Raw genomic sequence first — 21586 nt, forward strand, 5'->3', positions numbered from 1 at the left:
CTTCAGCATAAACAGCACCTCCACCACAAAGCTCTCCTTGATCCTGACCCCTGTTGCTGGAGTTAGTGGCCCTTTCCACTGAACACAGTGTTGCACCACTGATAAGGGCCACCTGGTCAGCCATGGCTGTGGCCTGGTAGAACTCTCCCTCTGAGCTGGGAACTGGCCTTGGTATCCTGAACTGAGCACAGGATATGAGTGTCAGGGCATCTGATGACATATGGAATGGTAAGGGACACTTGGCTGGAGCCCTTTCTGTCTGGAGAAGGAAGCTGTGTCCTGCACACAGGCTGGGTTGCTCTGAGGGCACTGTTAGTGCCCCTCCTGCCCAGGTGTGGCTTTGTCTCTGCCCCAGCACTCTGCCCCCACCCTGTGCAGTGGCCTGGCCCACAGTCAGGGTGATTACGGGAACTACCCCTCTTTAAAGTACCTCCCTTCTCCTTTGAAAGCATTACTGACAGCTTTTTTTCATTCTTTTTTCTTTACCTCTTTAAGGAACCCTGTAATTTCTTTCTCTTTCTTTCTCCCCCCATAACTTTTTCTTTCTTGTCTCCTCTGTCCCCCTGAACTCTTTGAAATTGGCTCTCTGCCTGCTGACACCAAACTGATACTTTGCGTTTCACTTCTCCTTATCCCTTTATGGCAACAGATGTTGAAATTTTGTATCCTTTTATCTGCCCGGCTGCCCCTTCCTGTAATTACGGCCCCCTTGTTAGCAGTACAAAGTGGGCTGCCTGGCCTTTGAGCCATTGTGTCTGAACACATGTGCGCGGGCGGGTGCTGGGGGTGCGCGCACAGATACATGCATGTGAGAGGCTGTATGCTTGAGAAGGCCCTTCCTTCCTTCTCACCTGATGGGGCCGAGGCAAGCGAAGCTTCCGTAGCTACTCCATTGTTAACGTTTAGAACCTATCTGTCCCCTTGATTCTCTCACTACCCCCACCAGAGGGCAAGCCTCTGGGCATCTGTGAGACGGAAAGACCTGCAAAGAGCTGGAAAGGGCTGGAGGTGGCCCTGGGTAACTCTTGGGGCAAGTCCAGTTGTGCAGCTGTAATAGGGGATGTTGAGGGGCCAGTGATGGAGTGGCTGCATTGTCTGTGAAGGCAGGGAGTGCCAGCACCGTGGAGCATATAGACCTGATCTAAGATTTACTGGGTGCGTTACTTCATTTTCTCATCTGTAAAATGGGGTTAAGAAACTTACCTCCAAAGCCTGTTGCGAGGATTAAATGGGCTGATAACGAATAAAACACTCAGCATGTTGCCTGGTACACAGTATGGACTCAGGATATGTGAGCTGTTGCTGCGGTGGCTACTCTGCCACCAGGTAACCTTCGCAGCCGTCTCATCTGGCTCCAGCAAAGAGAACAGGCCCTTCAGCTTACTTCCCTCTGTTCCCGTCATCCTGAAAGCTGCTACCAGACGGGATTTCCAGGAGCTCTGCCTTTATCATGGATTCAGGCTCTGCTCTTCCTTGCTATATGACAGTGTCACTTTCCGTCTGTGACTCTCAGTTTCCTTATCTACAATTGGGGCCTGAACTAGGACAATCACTGTTCGTTCAAAAGCCTCATGGCTGTCTGCCACTCACGGAGTTCGTGCCAGGTGAGGGATGTGCACCTTAAGGCCCACTGTGGCCTGGAGGCCGGACCCTGCCAGCACACTCCCAAGCCTCCAACCAAACCAGATTGCCAGCTGCCGCCAAAACAGCCTGGTTGCCCTAGCGCTGCACTTTTGTTGTTGCTGTTCCTGCCACCTGGGCCATCTCCGTGTCTTGTCATTGCCTATGACAGTCCTGTCTCTCAGTGAAGAATCAGTCAACACCCCCAGCCAGAAATGCTCACTTTTCTTAACTGCCCCCTTGTAGAATTTTCTGTTGTTCTCTGTGGTACCTACCAACTCACACTTTGATTTGTTAGTTGGATACATGTTGCAGACTTCTTTCTCTCCCTGGATTGAATACTCCTTGAAGGCAGGGACAAAGTCTCTTTGATAGTCACAGCTTACATCTCTCTGTAGCTTCCATTAAGCACAATGCTTTGTTGTTGTTGTTGTTGTTTTTTTAAGACGGAGTCTCGCTCTGCCGCCCAGGCTGGAGTGCAGTGGCCGGATCTCAGCTCACTGCAAGCTCCGCCTCCCGGGTTCACGCCATTCTCCTGCCTCAGCCTCCTGAGTAGTTGGGACTACAGGCGCCCACCACCGCGCCCGGCTAGTTTTTTGTATTTTTTTTTAGTAGAGACGGGGTTTCACCGTGTTAGCTAGGATGGTCTCAATCTCCTGACCTCGTGATCCGCCCGTCTCGGCCTCCCAAAGTGCTGGGATTACAGGCTTGAGCCACCGCGCCCGGCCCAAGCACAATGCTTTGTATACAGAAAATGCTCAACTGAAGGAAGGAGGAGATAGAAGGGAGGAAAAACCTCCCATTCTCTTTGCAACCATGTTGGGCCCAGCTTATACCTTCAAGCCATCTGCCCTCCAGGCAGCAGAGATGGAAGAAGGTCAACTCTTTGTCACCCTTCCATCCTCTCTCTCTCTCTCTCCAAAAGCCATTGTTGCATTTCAAGGTAGCACATGGCAGACAGGTGCACAGACCCAAACAGATGCAGGAATGAGCATCCATAGGGTCTCCAGAGAACAGCATCAGGAACCCAGGATGTTAAAAATGACTGAAAAATGGTGTGGGAGCCACAGACATGCTGAGCTGTGGGCTGGGAGGTGGAGGAGGTGGTGACTCAGGAATGCTCTAGTACAGGCGGCTGTAGGGGAAGCTGGGAGAAGCACAGCAGGGCACCAGGCTTCCTAGCTCTGCAAACTTGGTGGGCAGGGGTAAGGTGCCAGGGACTGCCCCCTGTGCCCAGTCCAGCTTAGAACTCAGGGCCTGTCCCTGGTGGGCCATCCAGGTCTTTAGGGCCAGCCCCTACCACCAGTGAGCTGCCCCCCACAAAGATGGTGATGGGTGTCAGCGTTTCATGTAAATGTCCCTCCTCTCTGACTCCCCTTCTCTCTCTCCCTCCAGCTGCAGTAGAGTCACCTGGGCAGCAGGATAGTTTGGGCCAGGGGGCCCTGACCTCTCAGGGGTGTGGCCACACTCTGCTTGCTTCTTCCTGTCCAGGTAGTGGGGTTCCCAGGAGTAGCCTGCACACGGCCAGAGCCAAGGAAACAGATCTCCCTCAGGCTGCCCCTCCTCAGCCTGCGTCTCATTCATCAGGCTCACACGGGCGGCCCCATCTGTCTTTATGTTTCCCTGGGTCGAGAGAGAATTGCTGGACTTGGCTCGGGGGAGGCTGGGGTGTGGAGGCCCCCAGCACTTAGTGGCTCCTGGAGGCCTGGGCTTTGTCCATGGGAGTTGGAAGGGAATGGACTTTTTGTCTGGCCCTCTATAGTGACAGGCAGGCCCTTGCTCCCGTCTTGGCCCAGGGCTCTGAGCAGCAGCCCTGTTCCCACACAAGCTGTGCAACAGCCAAGGCTCTGCACCCCCCCTCACCCCCCACAGTGAGAGGCCGAGAAGCATTCTTAACATTCTTTCCAGAGAAAAGGGGTGAAATGTCTGAATTTGGGGGGTCACCACGTTATACAAATTGCAATCTAATCGTTTTTACAAGAACACACTTGCAGTAAGAAAAGGAGCTCAGGAGGAGGGGATGAGGAGACAGACAGCTTGTTTTGTCCCCCTTTCCCCCAAAGTTTGGGGCTATTGTCGGGCCAATCTCTCTACCAGAGCAGTTGAGCTAGAGTTTTCTAGTTAAATAGGTCTTGGGGTGGGGGCCGAGAAGGGCCCACGGTGCCATTTCTGTTTGTTTTCCCAAATCAAAGCCCCAGCAGGGCTCCTGTGGCACTGCTGGGTTGCTATTTGAAGAGATGGGCCTTTTCCCAGAGGCTGGTGTGTCAGTTTATGCTCTGAACTTAACCTCACGGGCACCACACAACAGAGCCTTGAGGGTCCTGGGCCCAGGGCAAAAGAAATTGTATCTTTTTATTGGCCCATTTAAAGTGTGTGTGGCCATTTTAGAGAACCAGAGAACAGTGCAGCAGAAAGAAACTTCTCAGCTCCTGGCCAGGCTGTGTGGGCAGACCAGGGGCTCTCAGGACTTGTGTTGGCCCCCAGGGCCTGGTGCTCACTTGGGCCCTTGGGTCTCCCCCTGAGGGTAGGGACCCTTTGGGCTGTCCTGTATTTCTTACTGCAGATACTTATGGCCATGACATTTTCCAGTGGTGGCATGAATGCTGGAGTAGGGGCCCAGGTTGGCAGCCCAGTCTGGGTGGGCCTCTTATACTGCTGTCCCTGTGCAGCCCCATGAGTGCCCAGCTCTCCTTCCCTCTGAACCCAGGGACCAGGGTGGGCAGGTAGAGCCATGCTGGGCTTCAGTCCTCCCAACCCCCACTGCCTTTCATCTTCTATTTCAAACAAACATGAAATTACTTCTATAGATTAAAGGGGAGAGCTCCTCAGTCATTCCTTAAGGCCTCACTAATGGAGGGGGCAGGGCCCCCAAATCTGGAAGAGGGAGGAGAACTGTGGAGCCAAACAGCCCCTACCCAGCATGCACCCAGTATACCTGTGAGAGAGAGACTGACTCTCCTACAGGGCTCTGGCCTGCCCAGGGTGGCTGAATCTTGGCTGGTGGCCATCTGGGAAGGCAGGGCTTCTCTGGGAGCCAAGGTTAACAGTCTCTAAGGGATGCTGATCTGGGGAGAAGGCTTCTGCCTGATCCCTCTCAGGAGCCCCCCAACAGAGGCTTGTCATCTTCTCCCCACAGGCCCAGCTCTGGGCTACTGAGACGAAGACCAGAACTTCCCTGAGAAGGAGGCTGGGGGCAGGGGTGCTGACTTGGGGATTAATTCCCCACTGGCAGCAGCAGTGCTCCTGGCCAGGGCTCACTGCCCAGGGCTCAAAGGGGAAAAGGTGGAAGGGGCAGAAAGGAACCCTCAGTCTCCTCCTTTGATTCCTTCGGCCTTAAGGGAAGATGGCAGCTCTGTCAGGGAGAAGGGAGGTTGTGGGTCAGGGTCTGAATGAGGTGGAAGGATGAGAGCTGACATCTGCATTCAGACGTGTGGCTGGCTGCCTTGTCTGCCTCAAGCCCTTTGCTGACATGCTGCTTGGACCAAAGCTACGCTGGTGAGCCATGAAGTCCCCTCACTCCATGCCAGGGCCTCTTACCTGGACATCCCTTTGAAGTGTCCATGGCCTTGTTTCTCCTGTCATGGCATGGGAGAGCCCAGCGTCTCATGGGTAAAGGAAGCTGAGGCATCAGGCCTGGAGGGCGCCCCTTTTCCTTCATTCCCCCTAGTCATTCTGCAGAAACTCAATACTTCTACCCATCCCCTGGCCGCAGGGATTAGCGGGTGCACTTGATGTTGAGGGGTAGTTGCTAGGGACAGGAGGCCCCCCTACATGGTTGCTAGGGGTCTGGCATCAGGGCAAAGGGTCTGCCCACTGCCGCGGTCACGGAGGGAATTACACAGTCACAAAGAAATTGTTCTTCTCAGTAATCTGCTCTCGGCCACCGGGTGGGGTGAGGGTGGGGGGAGCAGGCTGGAGTCCCGCAGGCTGGGGGCTGTGATCACAGAGGCGTGCTAGCCCCGGGCTGGGGGCCAGCTAGGCCAGGAACACCAGGGACAGCTCGCTAAGCTGCTTTCTCAGCGATTTCTCTCCCCAAACACAAAGGTGTTTACTTGTTTTAACATCTCCTGGGACTCCCCTTCTCCCTTTGTGTGGTCTTTATCCCCAATGAGGTTTGAGCCCCAGATTACAGGGAGGAATTAAGGCATTGGACTCAGGCAGCTCAGAACTGCATGACCTGCAGGATCAAGAAGTATAAAGTAACCAAGTGTGTGTGTGTATGTGTATGTGTACGTGTATGTGAGGGGGGCCGACCCCTTCAGCAAGCCCCATTCATCGTCCTGAGGAGGAGTGGCTGGGTGGGTGGCAGCTGGCACGCAGGTGTGATGGAGGAGCTGCTGAGGCCTGGGATGCTGGGGGAGGGGTGGGACATGGGACTGGTTGCAGAGGCCTCATGGCAGGGGTGAGGTGGGTAGGAATTGGGCATCTCTTCCCTCAGCCCCCTTCCTTGAGTCTCATTCTAGCTGAGGAAAGAGAACATTTCCCCAAGGTCTGATGCCCTCTGAAGGTGGAACGAATGTGTATGGCCCATGTGGAGCAGCCTCACTCTGTCCTTCCCTTCCCAGTGGGCAGCTGATGACACACTTGGGCAGTGACTTTCCCCCAGGGGCTGGGGTGCTGGATGTCATGTATGAGTCCCCTTTCACACTGCTGTCCTGTGGCTATGACACCTATGTTCGCTACTGGGACCTCCGCACCAGTGTCCGGTGAGTGTGCTGGGCAGAGAGGACAGGTGGTGGGGGTCTGCACCAATCCTGGTCCTTTCTCCAGTCCTGGGTTGGCCCATGGGAGAGGGCACAGAGACTCCATGTCAGGGCTGGGAAGGAAGAGTCCTGCAAGGTCATATCAAGCTTAGACTTCCTGCACTTGGGCAGCCCTGGTCGCAGTGGCTTGGGAAACTATAGCCAACAGGCCCTAGCAAAGGCAGGCGTTTCCCAGAGCCTCCGGAGCCATCAGGGTACTGTCCCTCAATATTCTGTCCCAGCCTTTCTTGAGGCCTGTGTTACTTCTCCCCTCTTGAGTCCAGTGATAAGTAGCTGGCCATATGCAAACAGAAGTGCAGGCATAATCTGCTCTGTGGTCTGGGCCATGGTGAGACAGCCCTCTACAGAAGATGCTTTCTCCCATGAAGTTCGGTTTTTGATGAATCTGATGATTTTGGCTTCTGTCTCCATCCCGGAATGGCTCCTTAACATTCCCCTCAGCCACTCTAGGCCCAAGAAAGCTGGGCAGAGGTGGAGGGTACCCTAAACCTCCTTCTGCGTCTCTTCCTGGACAGGAAATGTGTCATGGAGTGGGAGGAGCCCCATGACAGCACCCTGTACTGCCTGCAGACAGATGGCAACCACCTGCTGGCCACAGGTTCCTCCTACTACGGTGTTGTACGGCTGTGGGACCGGCGCCAAAGGGCTTGCCTGCATGTAAGTGTCCTGCCCACCTCTTCTCCAGGATGCCAAGACTCATGATTATGGGCTGCATTTGGGAGAGGGTGAGGTAGCCAAGGATGTGCCTAGAAAGGGTTGGAAGAAGCCTACAATGGCACATGTCCCTCTTCCCCTGGGCCTGGGGATCCTGGGTTATGGCACACCTCTGTCCCACTTGGAAAGCTCTTACCACTTCCTGTGCCCTCCCTTCCAGGCCTTCCCGCTGACGTCGACCCCCCTCAGCAGCCCTGTGTACTGCCTGCGTCTCACCACCAAGCATCTCTATGCTGCGCTGTCTTACAACCTCCATGTCCTGGATTTTCAAAACCCATGACCGTCAGGGGCACCCCTGCCTCTGGGCCAGGGAAACCAGCTACTCAGGGACCTCTCTTGCCTGGAGGGTGCAGTGATAGCTCCTCCCCAGTGCCCCACTGTGCTCCTGGGCCTGTGACCCCAGTGCTCAGGCACCTTGTACTAGAGGCTTCTGACTCCTGGGGCTTTGGGGCTTACCAGAGATGCAGTCCCTCCCGGGAACCTGTTGGAGAGGCAGGACCTGCTGCTTTGGAAGAGTGTGGCTGAACCGGGGCCTTGCGTCCAGAGCAAGGATCTGGCCTAGAGAGGCCCATCCTATACCCCTTATTAGAGCCATGATAGCCTACAGAGTGAGGTGAGGTGCTCCCACCTTCCCAGATGGTTCCTTTCTGCCCCTTCCTGGAAGGAAAGGTAAGGCTGCCAATAGCCCACTGGCACCAGCCAGACCTCACCCTTGACCAACCTCTCGGGGCCGGGGGTTCCTTCCTGGGGCACTGTGACCTGGTTTTGCTTTGAAACCAATAAAGAGCAGAGGGAACCCAGCAGTTCTGAGTTCTGAGCCAGCCCTACCTCAGGCTGGCTGTTGAGACAAGCTACAATTTTCATTTTTGTAAAAATAAAGCTTGATTGTTCACAGATCTGGTTCCTCACTGGCTGAATAGTTCCAGAAGGCCCCAGGAGAAGGGAACAGGAGACCCAAGCTCAGGGTTGTGTGTGCTGCTGAAACGACAAGACTAGCCTCATGGGTCTGTATCCCAAAGAACAAAGGTTTCTTTTTTTCAGTAACAGTTGCCATTGATGACCTATTCTTTAGCCTTTGGGGTGTGGAGGGTCACCTGTGGGTTTGCAGAGGGGACTGTGGAAAGGGTCCAGGCTGCTGGGAGCTCAGTTGTTACCTGTGGTGACCCCTACCCCAACACACACTCTTGGCAACATTATGACCCTTATTCTGGCTTTTTACCCACAATGCCTTAACATCCTGTGTTCTATTTCCAAGGTTTCTGTTTTTGTTGTTGTTGTTTCGTTTGTTTGCTGTTTTGAGACGGAGTCTTGCTGTGTCGCCCAAGCTAGAGTGCAGTGGTGCGATCTTGGCTACTGCAACCTCCACCTCCCAGGTTGAAGCAATTCTCCTGCCTCAGCCTCCTGAATAGCTGGAATTACATGCATGCGCCACCATGCCTGGTAATTTTTGTATTTTTAGTAGAGACAGGGTTTCACCATATTGGCCAGGATGGTCTCCATCTCTTGATCTCGTGATCCGCCCGCCTCAGCCTCCCAAAGTGCTGGGATTAAGGCGTGAGCCACTGCACCTGGCTGGTTTCTGCATTTTTAAAACGTTCCCTTGCCCACATATCTTCAGGAGTTTCCTCTGAGCCACTTCCGCAAGCTATGGTAGCACAGGTTCCCTCCAGCCTGGTCTTCCTGTGAGTTTGTGTAAACAGGTTGCAGGGAAAGGCCAGCCCTGCCCTATTAGGGCCATGTGCTCCCACCCCATTCTCCCTTTTTGTGGAAGGCTTTATGTTGAAGGTCCCTGGGATAGAGAAGGGAATGTCATCACACCCTCCCGAGGGAGGCCAGTGGGGTCTGGGGCCAGGTAGCATACAGAGGTAAACAAGAGGGCAGTCCCTGTGCAGTAAGTAGCTCAGAATGACTTTACTCAGGAAATACGACCATGACTCACTGGCTAGGACTGCCCCACGGCCCAGTTCTTGTAGACCCGTGATAGCTCCTAGAAGATAGGAGGCTGCCGTGGTCAAGCCTTGAAGTCTCACGGCACCCCCTGTGCTGGAGGTATAAGGCTCAGGGGCCAACTACTGGGTCTTGCAGTCCCCATCATTGCCGTGGGCTGTCTTTACCTTCTTTAGTTCCTTCTGTAGCTCGGACTCAGCCACCACAACCTCCTTTGGCTTCTGGTACTGTGGATGGAGCCAGGAAGAAGAAAATAATTCAGTCACTGTCCCTTCTCCTTCCGTACACACTTGGGGCCCCTACTCCTTCTGATCCCCTTATTTGCACGAGAAAATTGAGGTCTATAGGATTGAATGATTTGCTCAAGGTCACGTGCCTGAGTAGGAGCGGACCTTGGACCAGAACCCAAGTTCAATTTCCACCGCTTCCCCTTCATCCTCTACCCTCTTCTAGCTGTGAATTATATGGTCAGGCTCCTCCCTGAGCCCCCTCCCTGCTCTCCCCTATGCTGAATTAGAGATGTCTGTTCTCCCACAAGCACACCCTAGGGCTTGGGGCTAGAACTGAGGACTCTTATGAGATGGGAAGTGGGCAGGGAAAGAGGAAGACTCTCCCTGATGCAGTGTCCAAGAAGTCTGGGTGAATCTTACAGAGATGATCAGGGTGCAGTTGGCGTGGGCAAAGCTTAGCAAGGCGTCATCCAGAGGTAGCTGGTGTCTATCTAGGTCAGGAATGGAGAACTTCTTGTAGTACCTGTGGGGACACCGAGAGGCCATTGGGGCACTCGGCAAGGTGACCCCAACAGCTGGGCATCAGGCCTTCTGCTGCCTAGCTTCTACATAGTTCTCCCATACCTTCCACACATGCAGAGAGGGAGAAGACAAGCCAGTTAGAACACCAGTATTTTAGAGCTTAGTGGCCCTGGAAAGCATAGAATGCAAGCCTTATGTCCAGTCCAGTGGCAGAAGAACAGAACCCAGTTATAATTCTGTGATTAGACCAGGGGTTGTAGTGACTCACATCTCAAGAGCTGGGTCTCCCTAAGACAGGCAGAAGAAGCCTGGAACACACAAATAGCTCAAGTAGCTTGGACTCCTCTACACCCAAAGCCTCATGGAGACACCAGAAAAATGGGGCGTGTTCTAACAACGGACAGAATAAGGACATTCAGACCTGTCTCCCAAAGCTGGGGCCCTATTGCTACCATTTACATAAGAAGTCCTCTGAAGGCCTCAACTACCTGTTCCTCTTTTGGGGCCTTTCAAGGCCTTGTTAGCCTGGCTTTACTTGTAGGCCAGAGGGAAAAGTATATCTACTAGGAGAAATCTCCTTGAGAGGACAAACCATGTAACTCATCATGGAAGCTGGACCTCTGGACTACTTGGCTGGCCCCAAGTCCCCACTCCTCCATTTTTACACATCACACATGGTCCTTATCATCTCCAGGTGCTGGTTCAGAGATTAATGATGCCTTTTAATTTAAAAAAAAAAAAAAAAAAAAGAACAGATAGCAACACCCAGTTCGTAATGTGTATAACTAGACTTCGCAGGAAATTTGACCCCCCTTATCAAAAAGAGAACTCGGCTCGGAGAGACGAAATGTGCCTTGTTTCACAGCCAGTTGTCAGTTGGGATGGAAGTCAAGATTAGAGTAAGATTCCTTGTCTTTGGTCTGATGCTTACTACACCAAAGCACAATGAATGGCCTTTTCATCTCTAGCAATATACCAATTTGGCATTTTCCTTGGTGGAAATGTGGCTTAGGATCTGGCCAGGGGCTGCCAGACCTGTCACTTGGGCAAGGCATCACTTTCTGCTGCAGAGGTTGTATGGGCTGTGAAGGGAAACACCTCAGGCAGGTACAAACAGACTCAAGTGAGAGGCCTGGGGAGGATGGGGCTTTTAGTACTTCAGAGGGGCCTGGTCCTTGTGGTGACAGCTACCCTGAGTCCACTTCAAAAGCCCCTATGCCCTGGGGACTCAGAGAGTTGACATCAATGCAGCACTTCTGCCCCCATCCTCCCTGCCCAAATCCCTCCGTTCAACAGAGACTCTGGGGCCCCTCTCCTCCCAGGTTCCCCACTCCCCACCAAGGTACTGGGACCCATGGCAGGAAAAGAATGTTTACTTAAAGGCTGACAGTTCAAAAGGAGTGGGGGCTGGGGGATCCTAATGGCACTGCAAGTTGCTTTATTTTCCAAAGCTCTGCCCCAGGGAAAGGCGATCCATCTGCCTGCAAACCGGGGATGGAATGCCTGCCTCATCCTCTTCCTAGCCAGCTCAGGCTGAGGGCTCTTCCTGGGGCCTTTGGTCTGGCCAGCAAAGGTGGCAGACACTGATAATAGGGGAGAGTCAAAGGTTAAACAGCAGAGATTAGATGAACACAAAGACTTGTTAGGAAGTGTTAACATCTTCCCTGCAAAAATACACAAAAAGCAGAACCAGGAGGAAAGCAGCCCAGCCGAACCATTCCCCCAGGCTGGGGCAGTGGGACCAGAAAACGAATCCCAGGGCTTGGCCACAACAGCAAGGACAGGATCAGAGGGAACTTAAGGTGCATAGCTTGCACCTGCTTTCCTTGAACTACTCCTACCTCCAGGCAAGAGGAATGAAGGCAGAGCACGTGGAGGCTCAGCTTGGTTTTGAGTCTGTTGTAATGGATTTAGTTTATTGGTTGAGGTTAAACAACTTCTTAGAAGCTCCTGACAGTCAGGCTCAAGGGAGTAGGGAGCATCTGCCTTTTCTCCTCCTGGGGCAGCCCACCCCCTTCTCACCCCCATTCCCCAGACATGGGTTTTTTTTCCATGATGGGTACTGTACTTGACTTTCTCACCAGCACCTGGACAACAGAGAGACCCACTGTGCTTCTGGAAGAGTCATAACATTCAGCTCAGACAGCTGTAGTAGGCAGCAGACATTTATTGGGCATCAACTGTGTCCCAGGCCTTGAGCTGTGAGCTGGGGATTTAAGGATGAAGAAGAGGGCGGGCATGGTGGCTCACGCCTGTAATCCCAGCATTTTCGGAGGCTGAGGTGGAAGGATCACTTGAGGCCAGGAGTTCAAGACCAGCCTGGGCAACATAGCGAGACCCTGTCTCTATAAAAAATTAAAAGAAAAAGATGAAGAAGAAACAAGGCCTCCAGATGCAGTGGCTCACTCCTGTAATCCCAGCTCTTTGGGAGGCCAAGGTGGGCAGATCACTTGAGGCCGGGAGTTCAAGACCAGCCTGGCCAACATGGTAAAACCCTATCTCTACTAAAATACAAAACTTAGCCAGGTGTGGTGGCAGGCGCCTGTAGTCCCAGCTACTTGGGAGGCTGAGGCAGGAGAATCACTTGAACCCAGGGGGCGGAGGTTGCAGTGAGCAGAGATTGTGCCACTGCACTCCAGCCTGGGTGACAGAGCAAGACTCCATCTCAAAAAAAGAAACAAGGCCATATCCCTGCTGATCATACCTTGTTTTGTTTCTGCTAAAAGTTGAATCCTTACAGCAGGATAGTTCCTTGGCTTCCAGCAGATGCCCCGCTCTCCCCCATTCCTACCTCCCTTCACTGTTCTATCTCAGCCATACAATGAAAGATGATATTTTAAAAAATTAATGCTTACTCTGTGCCAGGTTCTAAACACATTTAGTTGTCAAAACAACTCTCTCAGGTTGGTTACTTCTATTATCCACTTTTAAACAAAAGGAAACTGAGGCCCAGAAAAGTTAGATATCTTGCCCAACTCACAAAGCTGGTAAACAGAGAAGCTCGTATTAAAGTGAGAATCCCCCAAATCTCCTGACCCTTCCATGTCTCCACATTCTCACCACAAAGTAATAGCCCACCATGGTCTAGATTATTTGCATTTGTCCAAGGATGGGGCAGATATTGGGGTGGGAGGTGGGGATGTTCAACCATGAAACAGGTTGTCTCCCCTGGAATCTAAACACCCTGCGGGCCCCCTGGGTACTCTCTCCAACACATCAATGGCCTTGCTTTCTGAATGTCAAAAGTCTTCAAAAGACGTATGTGGAAGTAAAGGCTTGTCGCAGAACTCCTGGCCCTGCCCTGTGACCCTGGACAGGTCACTTAATTTCTGGGCCTCAGTTTCCACATTCCTTCTTCAAATAAAAGAGCTGCACTAGATGGAACTTGAAGTCATTGTCAAAGGGCCCAGAACAGGCCAACTCTGTACCCTATCTTCTCCCTGTTCCACAGACAACTCCATTTTGGCTGTTTCAGGAATGACCTACTGCCTCCCTCTCTACACTCTCTACTGTATCCCCTCCCCAATTCCAGCCCTTCTCCAATCCAAAAGGGCACCAGAGGCCAGGCCATCAGAGGGAGAGAGACTCTGGAGGCTGAAGGCAGGAGCAGGGCTGCTGTGGACAATCACTCAGGTCGTGCCTCACATACCTTGGAGGGGGTGCCATGCACACCTGCACACTGCCAGAGGGTCCAGAGAAGCCTCCAACCAGTCCGCCCTTAGAAGAGCAGCAGGCAAATCTTCTTAAACATCAAGGCGCTAGGCAAACTCGGCACCCCCACCCACAGCCACCCCCTGCTAGAGAGTCACAATCACACACACATACTAAAGGCTCTCAGCCCCACCAAAGAGCAGCCTGTTTAATCCAGAGTTTCTTAAACTTATTTGACCACAGAATCCTTTTTTCTAGTGAAGCCTATTAACACCTCCCACAGTGTTAGTATCACCAATGTCAAATCAGCCAAGCTCTCCTCAGATTCCAGTTTCCAAAGAACTGTTGAGGACCTGCTTCAGGCCAGCCATTGTGCTGGCCTGTACATATACGATTTCATCCAATTCCCCAAAATCTGTGAAGTAGTTCTGAGTGTTCTCTGATAGATGAGGAAACCTTGCCTACCTTCTACAGCTAATATGTGACACAGGCCAGATTTAACCCAACAACTTCTCACTCCTGCACCCTGGCTCATTCCACTTACAGCGGCCAACTTCCAGGCTGAGGCTAGGAGCCCTCTTTCTGCACAAACGTTATTATCAGGAATAGATGGTTCAACACTGGGATCCTAGAAGAGCACTTTTTTCCTTCCCTGATTCAGCCCTCACTAATATGTGAGGCCAAGGACATGATACACTACAATCAATTCCTTCAAGTAAATCACCAACCCAGCTCTTCAGAGACAAGGCAAGTATGGGTAAAGAAACTCTGGCTTTGGTCAGTAACCACATTCCAGAATATTAGAACTGGGGCAGGTATGGAACCTCCCGGTGAAGGAAGAGGTCAAGTCAGAGAGAAATGCCATGATGTGGTGGAAAGTGCAGATGCCTGGGCATCAAGAGAGATGGTCACTAACTTTCCTTTCAGCAGGCTGGTTCATCGTGCTGACTTTATATATATATTTATATAATCATCTATAACACAAGAATAAAAGTATGGATCCTGCCCACCTCCCGATAGCATGATGATCAGAAAACAGATTTTAAATGTACTGTATCCTTAAAAAGCTAAACACTGTGGAAGGGAGTAGCCACTGAGTTTTTGGCTTCTGGCCAGAGGCCACACTGGTCTGGGTGTGGTGGCTCATGCCTATAATCTCAGCACTTCAAGAGGCCAAGGTAGGAGGATCACTTGAGCCCAGGATTTTGAGAGCAGCTTGGGCAAAATGGAGAGACCCTCAACTCTACAAAAAAAAATTTTAAACTTAGCCAGGTGGGGTGGTATGCAACCATAGTCCCAGCTTCTCAGGAAGATGAGGCGGGAGGATCCCTTGAGCCCAGGAGTTCAAAGCTGCAGTGAGCTATGATTGTGCAAGAAGTGCACTCTAGCCTGGGCAATAGGGCAAGACTCCATCTCTTAAAACAAAACAAAACAAAACAAAACAAAACAAAAAAGAATGTCTATGCAGGCTATAACCCTTGATGAGAAATAAAGCTCTCCCTTCCAAATTAATTTTTTAAAAGGAATAGCCATTGAGTTCTATATAATTAATGGGAGTCAAGGTATAAAACACATTCCTCCAGGTAGAAGGTAAAAATGCTACTAAGTTCAGGAATGATCTGGCTAAGGGTTCAGCAGCCTCTAGGTAACCTCCCAAAGGAGAGACCTAAGAAGGACAGGGATGAGCCAGGCTGGGACACTGGACCAGAGGCTCAGTGTGGGTTCCAAAGTGGGCCCTGAAACACTCCTCTTTCCTCTATGGGAATCCAACCCTCAGCCCTGCCCCTCCAGGGGCATCACTCCCATCCCACCTGGACTCACCCATCATTTCAAAAATATCCAAAAACCCCCACTTGCCTTGAGAGCTAGCGTGGGCCTCTAGTCACGGAGCTCCTGGCCAACAGCGCCACCTATGGCTGGATGTGCGCAGGAGATGGGACCCAGAGGATCTGCCCACAGATGAATTTTTTGGTGAGCTAGCTAGCTTCTCTTTCCTCACTCCCTGGTAATCACGTTTCTGTCTGATATCTGTATTCGACAGTGACCTCTGGGGGACAAAAAAGAGGCAGCAGCCAGCTTCACAAAGTGCTGGGCTGCAGATTCAAGTGCTATCAGAAGCACTTTTGTTCCCAGTTTGGACCCAAGGCCTCTTCCGCCAGGGAATGCTTGCTGAAGCATGGAGTTTGTTTTCCTACAGGCAATTTCTCTGTTGTCTGAAATTGCTAAATTCCACTTTAGGCAGTGACTCCTGTTAATGATGAGAACAATAACGGGAATAAACTGCCTCTTATCTGAGGGCTTCAAAGTGCTTTATAAACACAAACCCTTATTATTATGACTTGATATTTATAGACAAGGCCCACTGCAGGGGCTGCTGGCTGCAAGTACAGCAATAATCCTGAAATTAATTCATCCATCTCCACCCTTTCCCCTGTCCTCTTAACCCTGCCAAAGCAATGGGATATGGGGGTCATAAGAGGATAGCAGCACCCAGGGCTGCAATGGGGGAGTCTGGGAGCTACCCTGCTTCCCTGTGGGCCTCATGGGCCTGAGGGAGATGGAAGGGGAGACTGGCACCACATCACCTGAGGAGATGCACAAGGAGCTGGGTCCCCATTACTGCATGTAAAGCAGGAGATGGGTGGGGGCATCCCCATGAGGCATGTTGAATGGCTTCACAGCTTGCGGACGGGTAACTTGTAAAACCTCCCATCTCAATGCACAAATCTATTTTGTGGGAGTTGGCCCTAGACTGTATTCTCTCTAGCCCAGGTCAAGATTGACTCATTTCAGGGCCATTCCCTTCGGGCCTCACATAGGGCATTTCTCTTCTCCTGTGATCAGTCAGGGCTTCAGAAACCTAAATGAGATCAATGCATTTCCAAAATGGAAATGCACCGTGGCCACCTTCTGTCCTTTCAACCCCTGCAGTTTGCCTCCCCTCTAAGGGACCACACATGGAAGTTGAGTACCCCTTTTGAAGCATTATGCAAGAGATTTCCAAGCAGCCCAAGCATCTGCCCCACTGTCACTCAGTCTGGGGAGGGATTAGGTTTACTGCTGCCCAGTCTGCTTTAAACTGCTGTCAAGTACTGCTTTAAAGGACTGTCACTGCCACTTCAGACAGGTGTGCCTTCCAAGCTATGGCTCCCTGCCAGCTCTGACACTGATGTCACCAGGCCACCCTTAACAAGGACTGGATCCAGCCAGGAGACCAAGATCATAATAACCTTTCAGCAGAACCACCTGAGACCACAAGCTAATGGTCGTGTGATTTCCCTCATCATCTCATTCATTCAACAAATATTTACTGAGCTCCTGTCTATGCCAGGTACTATACTAGACACTCATTCAAGTTTCTCTTCCCTGATGGAGCTGATTACATTATTCAGGCTGGTCCTGCAGAGAGGAAGCCCTTCCAATACCTGGAAGCAGAAGGGCTTCCTCTCTGCAGGACCAGCCTGAATAATGATCCTAACCCCAGATCAAACCCCACCTACAGCCTGCTCATACACAAGCACACAGGGTGCCCTCCACGCTACTCACTTCTTGTTGGTTGTTTTGACAATGATGCAGCGCTCCTTCTGGTCCACACAGACACTGTAGACATCCTTAGCATAGGGGAGGTTTCGAATTCGCCACTGGAAACTCTTCTTGGTGTCCTTGCGCATGAAGATAGGCTACAGAAGGCAAATCCAACTCAAGGACTGTTCCTGGGGAAGGGAAGGCTCCACCCTCATCAGAGCTCTACCCTGGGGCATAAGACCCTCAGCTCTTCCCCACTGCTGCCCTCTGACACTACTATTGCTACAACACTCCAGGCCCTGAGCCCCCGCCCTGGGATGATCAAGCCAAAATGTCTGTATTCATTCAAACAAACATTTATAGATTGTTGTGTCCAGGTGGCACACTGGAGGCGAGGAGGTGAACAAGACATGGTCCCTGTCCTCAAGAGCCAGCAGCCCACAGCCCACCCCCACCTCAGCCCGTGCAAGACACCTGGACAGATGGACGTACATTGGCATTGCTTTCCTTGATGAGTTCAGGCCCCAGGTTTCCTGCTCCTAGGGGCGCTGGCTCTCCTACTTCAAGCTGCCACTGGCCCATGGCTCCCAGGGCACTTTTCACACGCCACTTTCTCACTGGGGAGAGAAGCAAGCATCAGGATGAGAGTGAAGAGAGGGTCTCTGCTCTTTTCTGTTGAATCACCGGCACCACACTAGGTAACCAGCACAAGATGAAAGTGGGAGTGTTGGGCCTTTACTCTCGGCTTTAATTTAAGGAGGGACCTCACAACTTCTGAAATTTCAGTAGAGCATTTCAACATTAGACAACCTGCAAAGCGCATCTCATGGGCACTCAGGCAAAAGGAACTGGAATGAAGCTCTGAGAGGAGCCAAGTGGAGTCAAGAAACCCTCAGGTACGGCTTCAAGCAAAGAGAAGAAGTGAAAATTAGGAAAAGGGTTGTTTCTGGTAATGGAGAAAATCTGGATCCCAAAAAGGAGCTGAGGCACATTTTTTCCCTCAAAAACATGCAGAGGAAAAAAGAAGAGGGTGAAAGCTGTTGGGCAGGTCTGTATCATGATTCAGAAAGTCCAAATATAGAAATTCACTCATTTCAGGTACACCTTGCTTTAAAAAACAAAAACAAAAACAAAAAAACGCCCCAAAGCTGCATTTAAACAAAATTGTAGGCACATGCCATATTTTAAATGAACTGTTTATAAAAGATCTAATGAGAATTTTTTGTAAAAGGGAGTCCTTTTAGAATGCAAATAACCATCTCTATTTTACCTTAACAACCCAGATGCTTGCATAAGATTTTAAGGCACATATATTATGAAAATTATAAATCAAGAAACTAGTTGAATGGACAGTACCTAAAAACCCCTGCTGAGATTTTCATTTTCAGGAACCATGCAGTCCATCACTGCAGGGGGATCTTTTCTGAGCTGTGACCTCCCATCCTCCAGTTCCTTTCCCTTCCTGCTGCATTTGGAATCTGGGGGCTGCCTGCTATGGTATCCTCCAGCCTGAGGAGCCCAGTTGGTGCTAAAGACCAGCAGCCTCTGTAGCTGTTTAAGGAGCTAAACAACTCAAAAAGTGCATAGTACTCGGTTACAGTTGTTTCTGTTTGTGTCTTCTTCCACGTAGGAGTTGATAGCTACAGTCAGGTTCTCAGCACTAGGCAGGCCAGCTGTTTACTTTAGACCTTTTGAGCAGCTGTGTCAAATCCAAATGCCCTTATCGCTATACGTAAGGCACACAACCTGAACACAAAAGTGTGCTGTAAAATTAGAATTTTCCCTTGGATATGTGCTTTTATAAGGTCTGCTGCATTCTGCAGTGTGATTTTATTACCTCTTAGGGCCAAAAATTCTCCCTAGAAACACATTTCCAAGTTTATAATGAAAATTAATAAGGAAGAGTAAAACTTGGAAATATGCTTTATAGGCAACTTTTTTTTCCCCCACAAATACTTCTCTCTTAAGTGAATGGACTGTGACCAGGAGTATATCCAAATCTATTCAGTGTTAATACCTCTCTTCACTGGAAGCAGCCTTTTGGGGGCCTCTGTCACAGTCGCGAACTCAGAAGTGACAAATGCCTCTGAGCAGCAGCTTATTGTGAAAAGATCCATGTACCCTACTCTATACTACAGGAAAGATCACTCTCAGATTCTTGCTCAGACTAGGTATAAAATGCTGTGTGTAGAATAAGGCAGGAAATTACTTTTTTTTCTCAGGCATATTGACAATGGTATGGGGACAGCTCACATTGGACGGCAGTGTCAGAACCACATAAACACTTGGGACCATTTAGTGTAAGGGCAAACAAGCACCCTTAGACTCCAATGGTGCCACTTTATAATAGAACACAACCATCACAGATTTTAAAGGTGGAAGTTCCTTTAGAAAGCATCTACTCCGCCGGGCGCGGTGGCTCAAGCCTGTAATCCCAGCACTTTGGGAGGCCGAGACGGGCGGATCACTTAGGTCAGGAGATCGAGACCATCCTGGCTGACACGGTGAAACCCCGCCTCTACTAAAATACAAAAAACTAGCCGGGCGAGGTGGCGGGCGCCTGTAGTCCCAGCTACTCGGGAGGCTGAGGCAGGAGAATGGCGGGAACCCGGGAGGCGGTGCTTGCAGTGAGCTGAGATCCGGCCACTGCACTCCAGCCTGGGCGGCAGAGCGAGACTCCGTCTCAAAAAAAAAAAAAGAAAGCATCTACTCCAATGTCCGTACTTTTAAAATGAAAAATAGCATTTCTTCCCTGACTGCTCTCTTTCAACCCCTGCCACTACTCTCCAGGAAACAGAGTATGAAGAATTACTGAGGCTCAAGGAGACAATCTTACAAATGCCACAGCTAAACTCCGGGCCTCGTAACTCCAAATTCAGAATTTGAATTATTAATAAAACTTTATTCTGAAAGTGTTCAATAAGCATATGTAATATTTTGAAAGGTTTCTGTTTTTTTTTTTTTCAAGTAGCTCAATTAATTTTTTTATATTTGGCCTTTAAAGGGTAAGCTTTGATTATCTGAAAAAGTAAAATATGAGGACTACCTCACTACCTGGGGCTGGATAAGTGAGGTGCCCCGTTAAGTCATGGGCCTTGCTAAATTGGGTGTCCTAATGCACAATACAGCACCAGGGTGGCCTGGAGGGACGATAACCACCCCAGGATTTTCTGTGCACTCTTTTACTCCAAGAAATTTTGAGTTTTACACAGAAAACTTCCCAAGAAGTACTCAAAGAAGGAAGAAAGTCAGCTGCTGGTTTCCTTACTTCTGACATTAAAAACCACTCAGGGAACTTGACACCTCCGGCTGCTTCACCTTTATTTTTTGTTTAAACATCTTGAGAATTAAATTCTTTGTTAGAATGCAGAAGAAAGTCTCCTTTTCCATTCCCTCTAGAGATAAGACCCAATAAAAGATTTTGGTGAAGTCCTCCTTATTTTTCCCATGCACAAGTGCACATGTGCAAACGCACATGTAAAAATGCACACTTTGTCTTGTCTTTCTTGTCCCTGTCTTTGTTCCTGAACTCAAGGACGGCTCCTGTGGCAACAGAAGACTGTTTCCACCTGCTGTCACTCTGATTTGATTATATGTTAAACCCAAACTGGTGTGTGTGGGGCAGCTTCCCGGGCTGCTGTCATATCTTCCCAGCTGAGCCCTAGCCAGACCCTGGAAAGGAGACTTTCCACCCTGGTTAAGGGTCTGATGGGGAATATATAAAGGTGGTGGTGCCTGGGGGATTTTTCCTAAGTCAGCAGGAAGCAGGCTGATGTCCCAGACTGCTGAAAGGAGGCCCCATCTTTCAGGTGGGCTGGAAAGTAGACGTCCTAAAGGCCTCTTTCCCCAAAGCTCCAAGCCCTGGCCCACTTCCAATGTGGATAATTACATTCCCCTTCCCTAAATACTCCCTGCAGCTTAAACTGGATGCAGGATTCTTCTTTTCTGCCCTAAAACACTGCAACATTGCTATGTGGCTATTAAACAGCTGCCATGTCCCATCCCAGAGGAGGCCGAAGGGAATCGAGTGGGTCATTTATAAAGCCAGTGAAGTGCTTGGGGATGAAAGTGCTCAATATTCTCCAAATGCAGCCTCGGGTGGTTAGGCTGGCGGTCAAATACCAAAGCAGATTAAGTCGGTAATCCGAATGTAATCGCTGGGGGATGGCCTGCCCTTCAGCCTCAGCCCCCTTGGACATGCTGTGTTCTTCTCAGGCTGGTTTGATGTTCCGATCATTGTTATGGGGCCTTCAGTTTTTTCCTCTATGAATACATGCAGCAATCATTGTGGGGGGTGGGAATGAATAGCACTGAGAGGGTAGGAAAAAAAATAGGACACTAACATGCTTATTAACACCAACTGGAGGAACTCTGTCCCAGACTGATGCACACCTATTGGCAATTCTTCGTCTGTAAATTACTTTGAGTTTTTCTAACAGAAAACCGGTTTGGCTAATTTTCAAATTTGTATACTTAGCTAGAAAAATGGAAACTATTCCTATTTATTGCCACAAAAACCATGTCCCTATTTTTTTTTTTTTTTTTTTTGAGACTGAGTCTGGCTCTGTTGCCCAGGCTGGAGTGCAGTGGCCGGATCTCAGCTCACTGCAAGCC

At 50.4% G+C, this 21586-nt stretch overlaps 2 protein-coding genes across 7 annotated transcripts in view; one reads left to right on the top strand and one right to left on the bottom strand.

Annotated features, from left to right (window-relative positions):
- Positions 1-7993, top strand: part of FBXW4 (F-box and WD repeat domain containing 4) — an 88096-nt gene extending 80103 nt beyond the window's left edge. For 4 of the 5 annotated variants that reach the window (XM_003904144.5, XM_031652125.1, XM_017944252.3 and 1 more), the window contains 3 exons: positions 6186-6326; positions 6899-7040; positions 7258-7993. In XM_003904144.5, coding sequence (XP_003904193.2) covers positions 6186-6326; positions 6899-7040; positions 7258-7377 — 403 coding nt within the window. In that variant the 3' untranslated portion in view covers positions 7378-7993. The remainder of the gene's footprint in view (positions 1-6185; positions 6327-6898; positions 7041-7257) is intronic. The other variant, XM_031652126.1, reaches the window with a different exon arrangement.
- A 991-nt stretch (positions 7994-8984) lies between these two features.
- The window catches only part of DPCD (deleted in primary ciliary dyskinesia homolog (mouse)), a 23126-nt gene continuing 10524 nt past the window's right edge, over positions 8985-21586 (bottom strand). For both annotated transcript variants that reach the window (XM_003904153.5, XM_009215215.4), the window contains 4 exons: positions 17465-17589; positions 16994-17127; positions 9695-9797; positions 8985-9271 (listed from right to left, as the gene is read on the bottom strand). In XM_003904153.5, the coding sequence (XP_003904202.1) occupies positions 9167-9271; positions 9695-9797; positions 16994-17127; positions 17465-17589 (467 nt within the window). In that variant the 3' untranslated portion in view covers positions 8985-9166. The remainder of the gene's footprint in view (positions 9272-9694; positions 9798-16993; positions 17128-17464; positions 17590-21586) is intronic.

Source organism: Papio anubis, chromosome 11, assembly GCF_008728515.1.
Source record: "Papio anubis isolate 15944 chromosome 11, Panubis1.0, whole genome shotgun sequence".
Classification (NCBI taxonomy): Eukaryota; Metazoa; Chordata; class Mammalia; order Primates; family Cercopithecidae; genus Papio; species Papio anubis.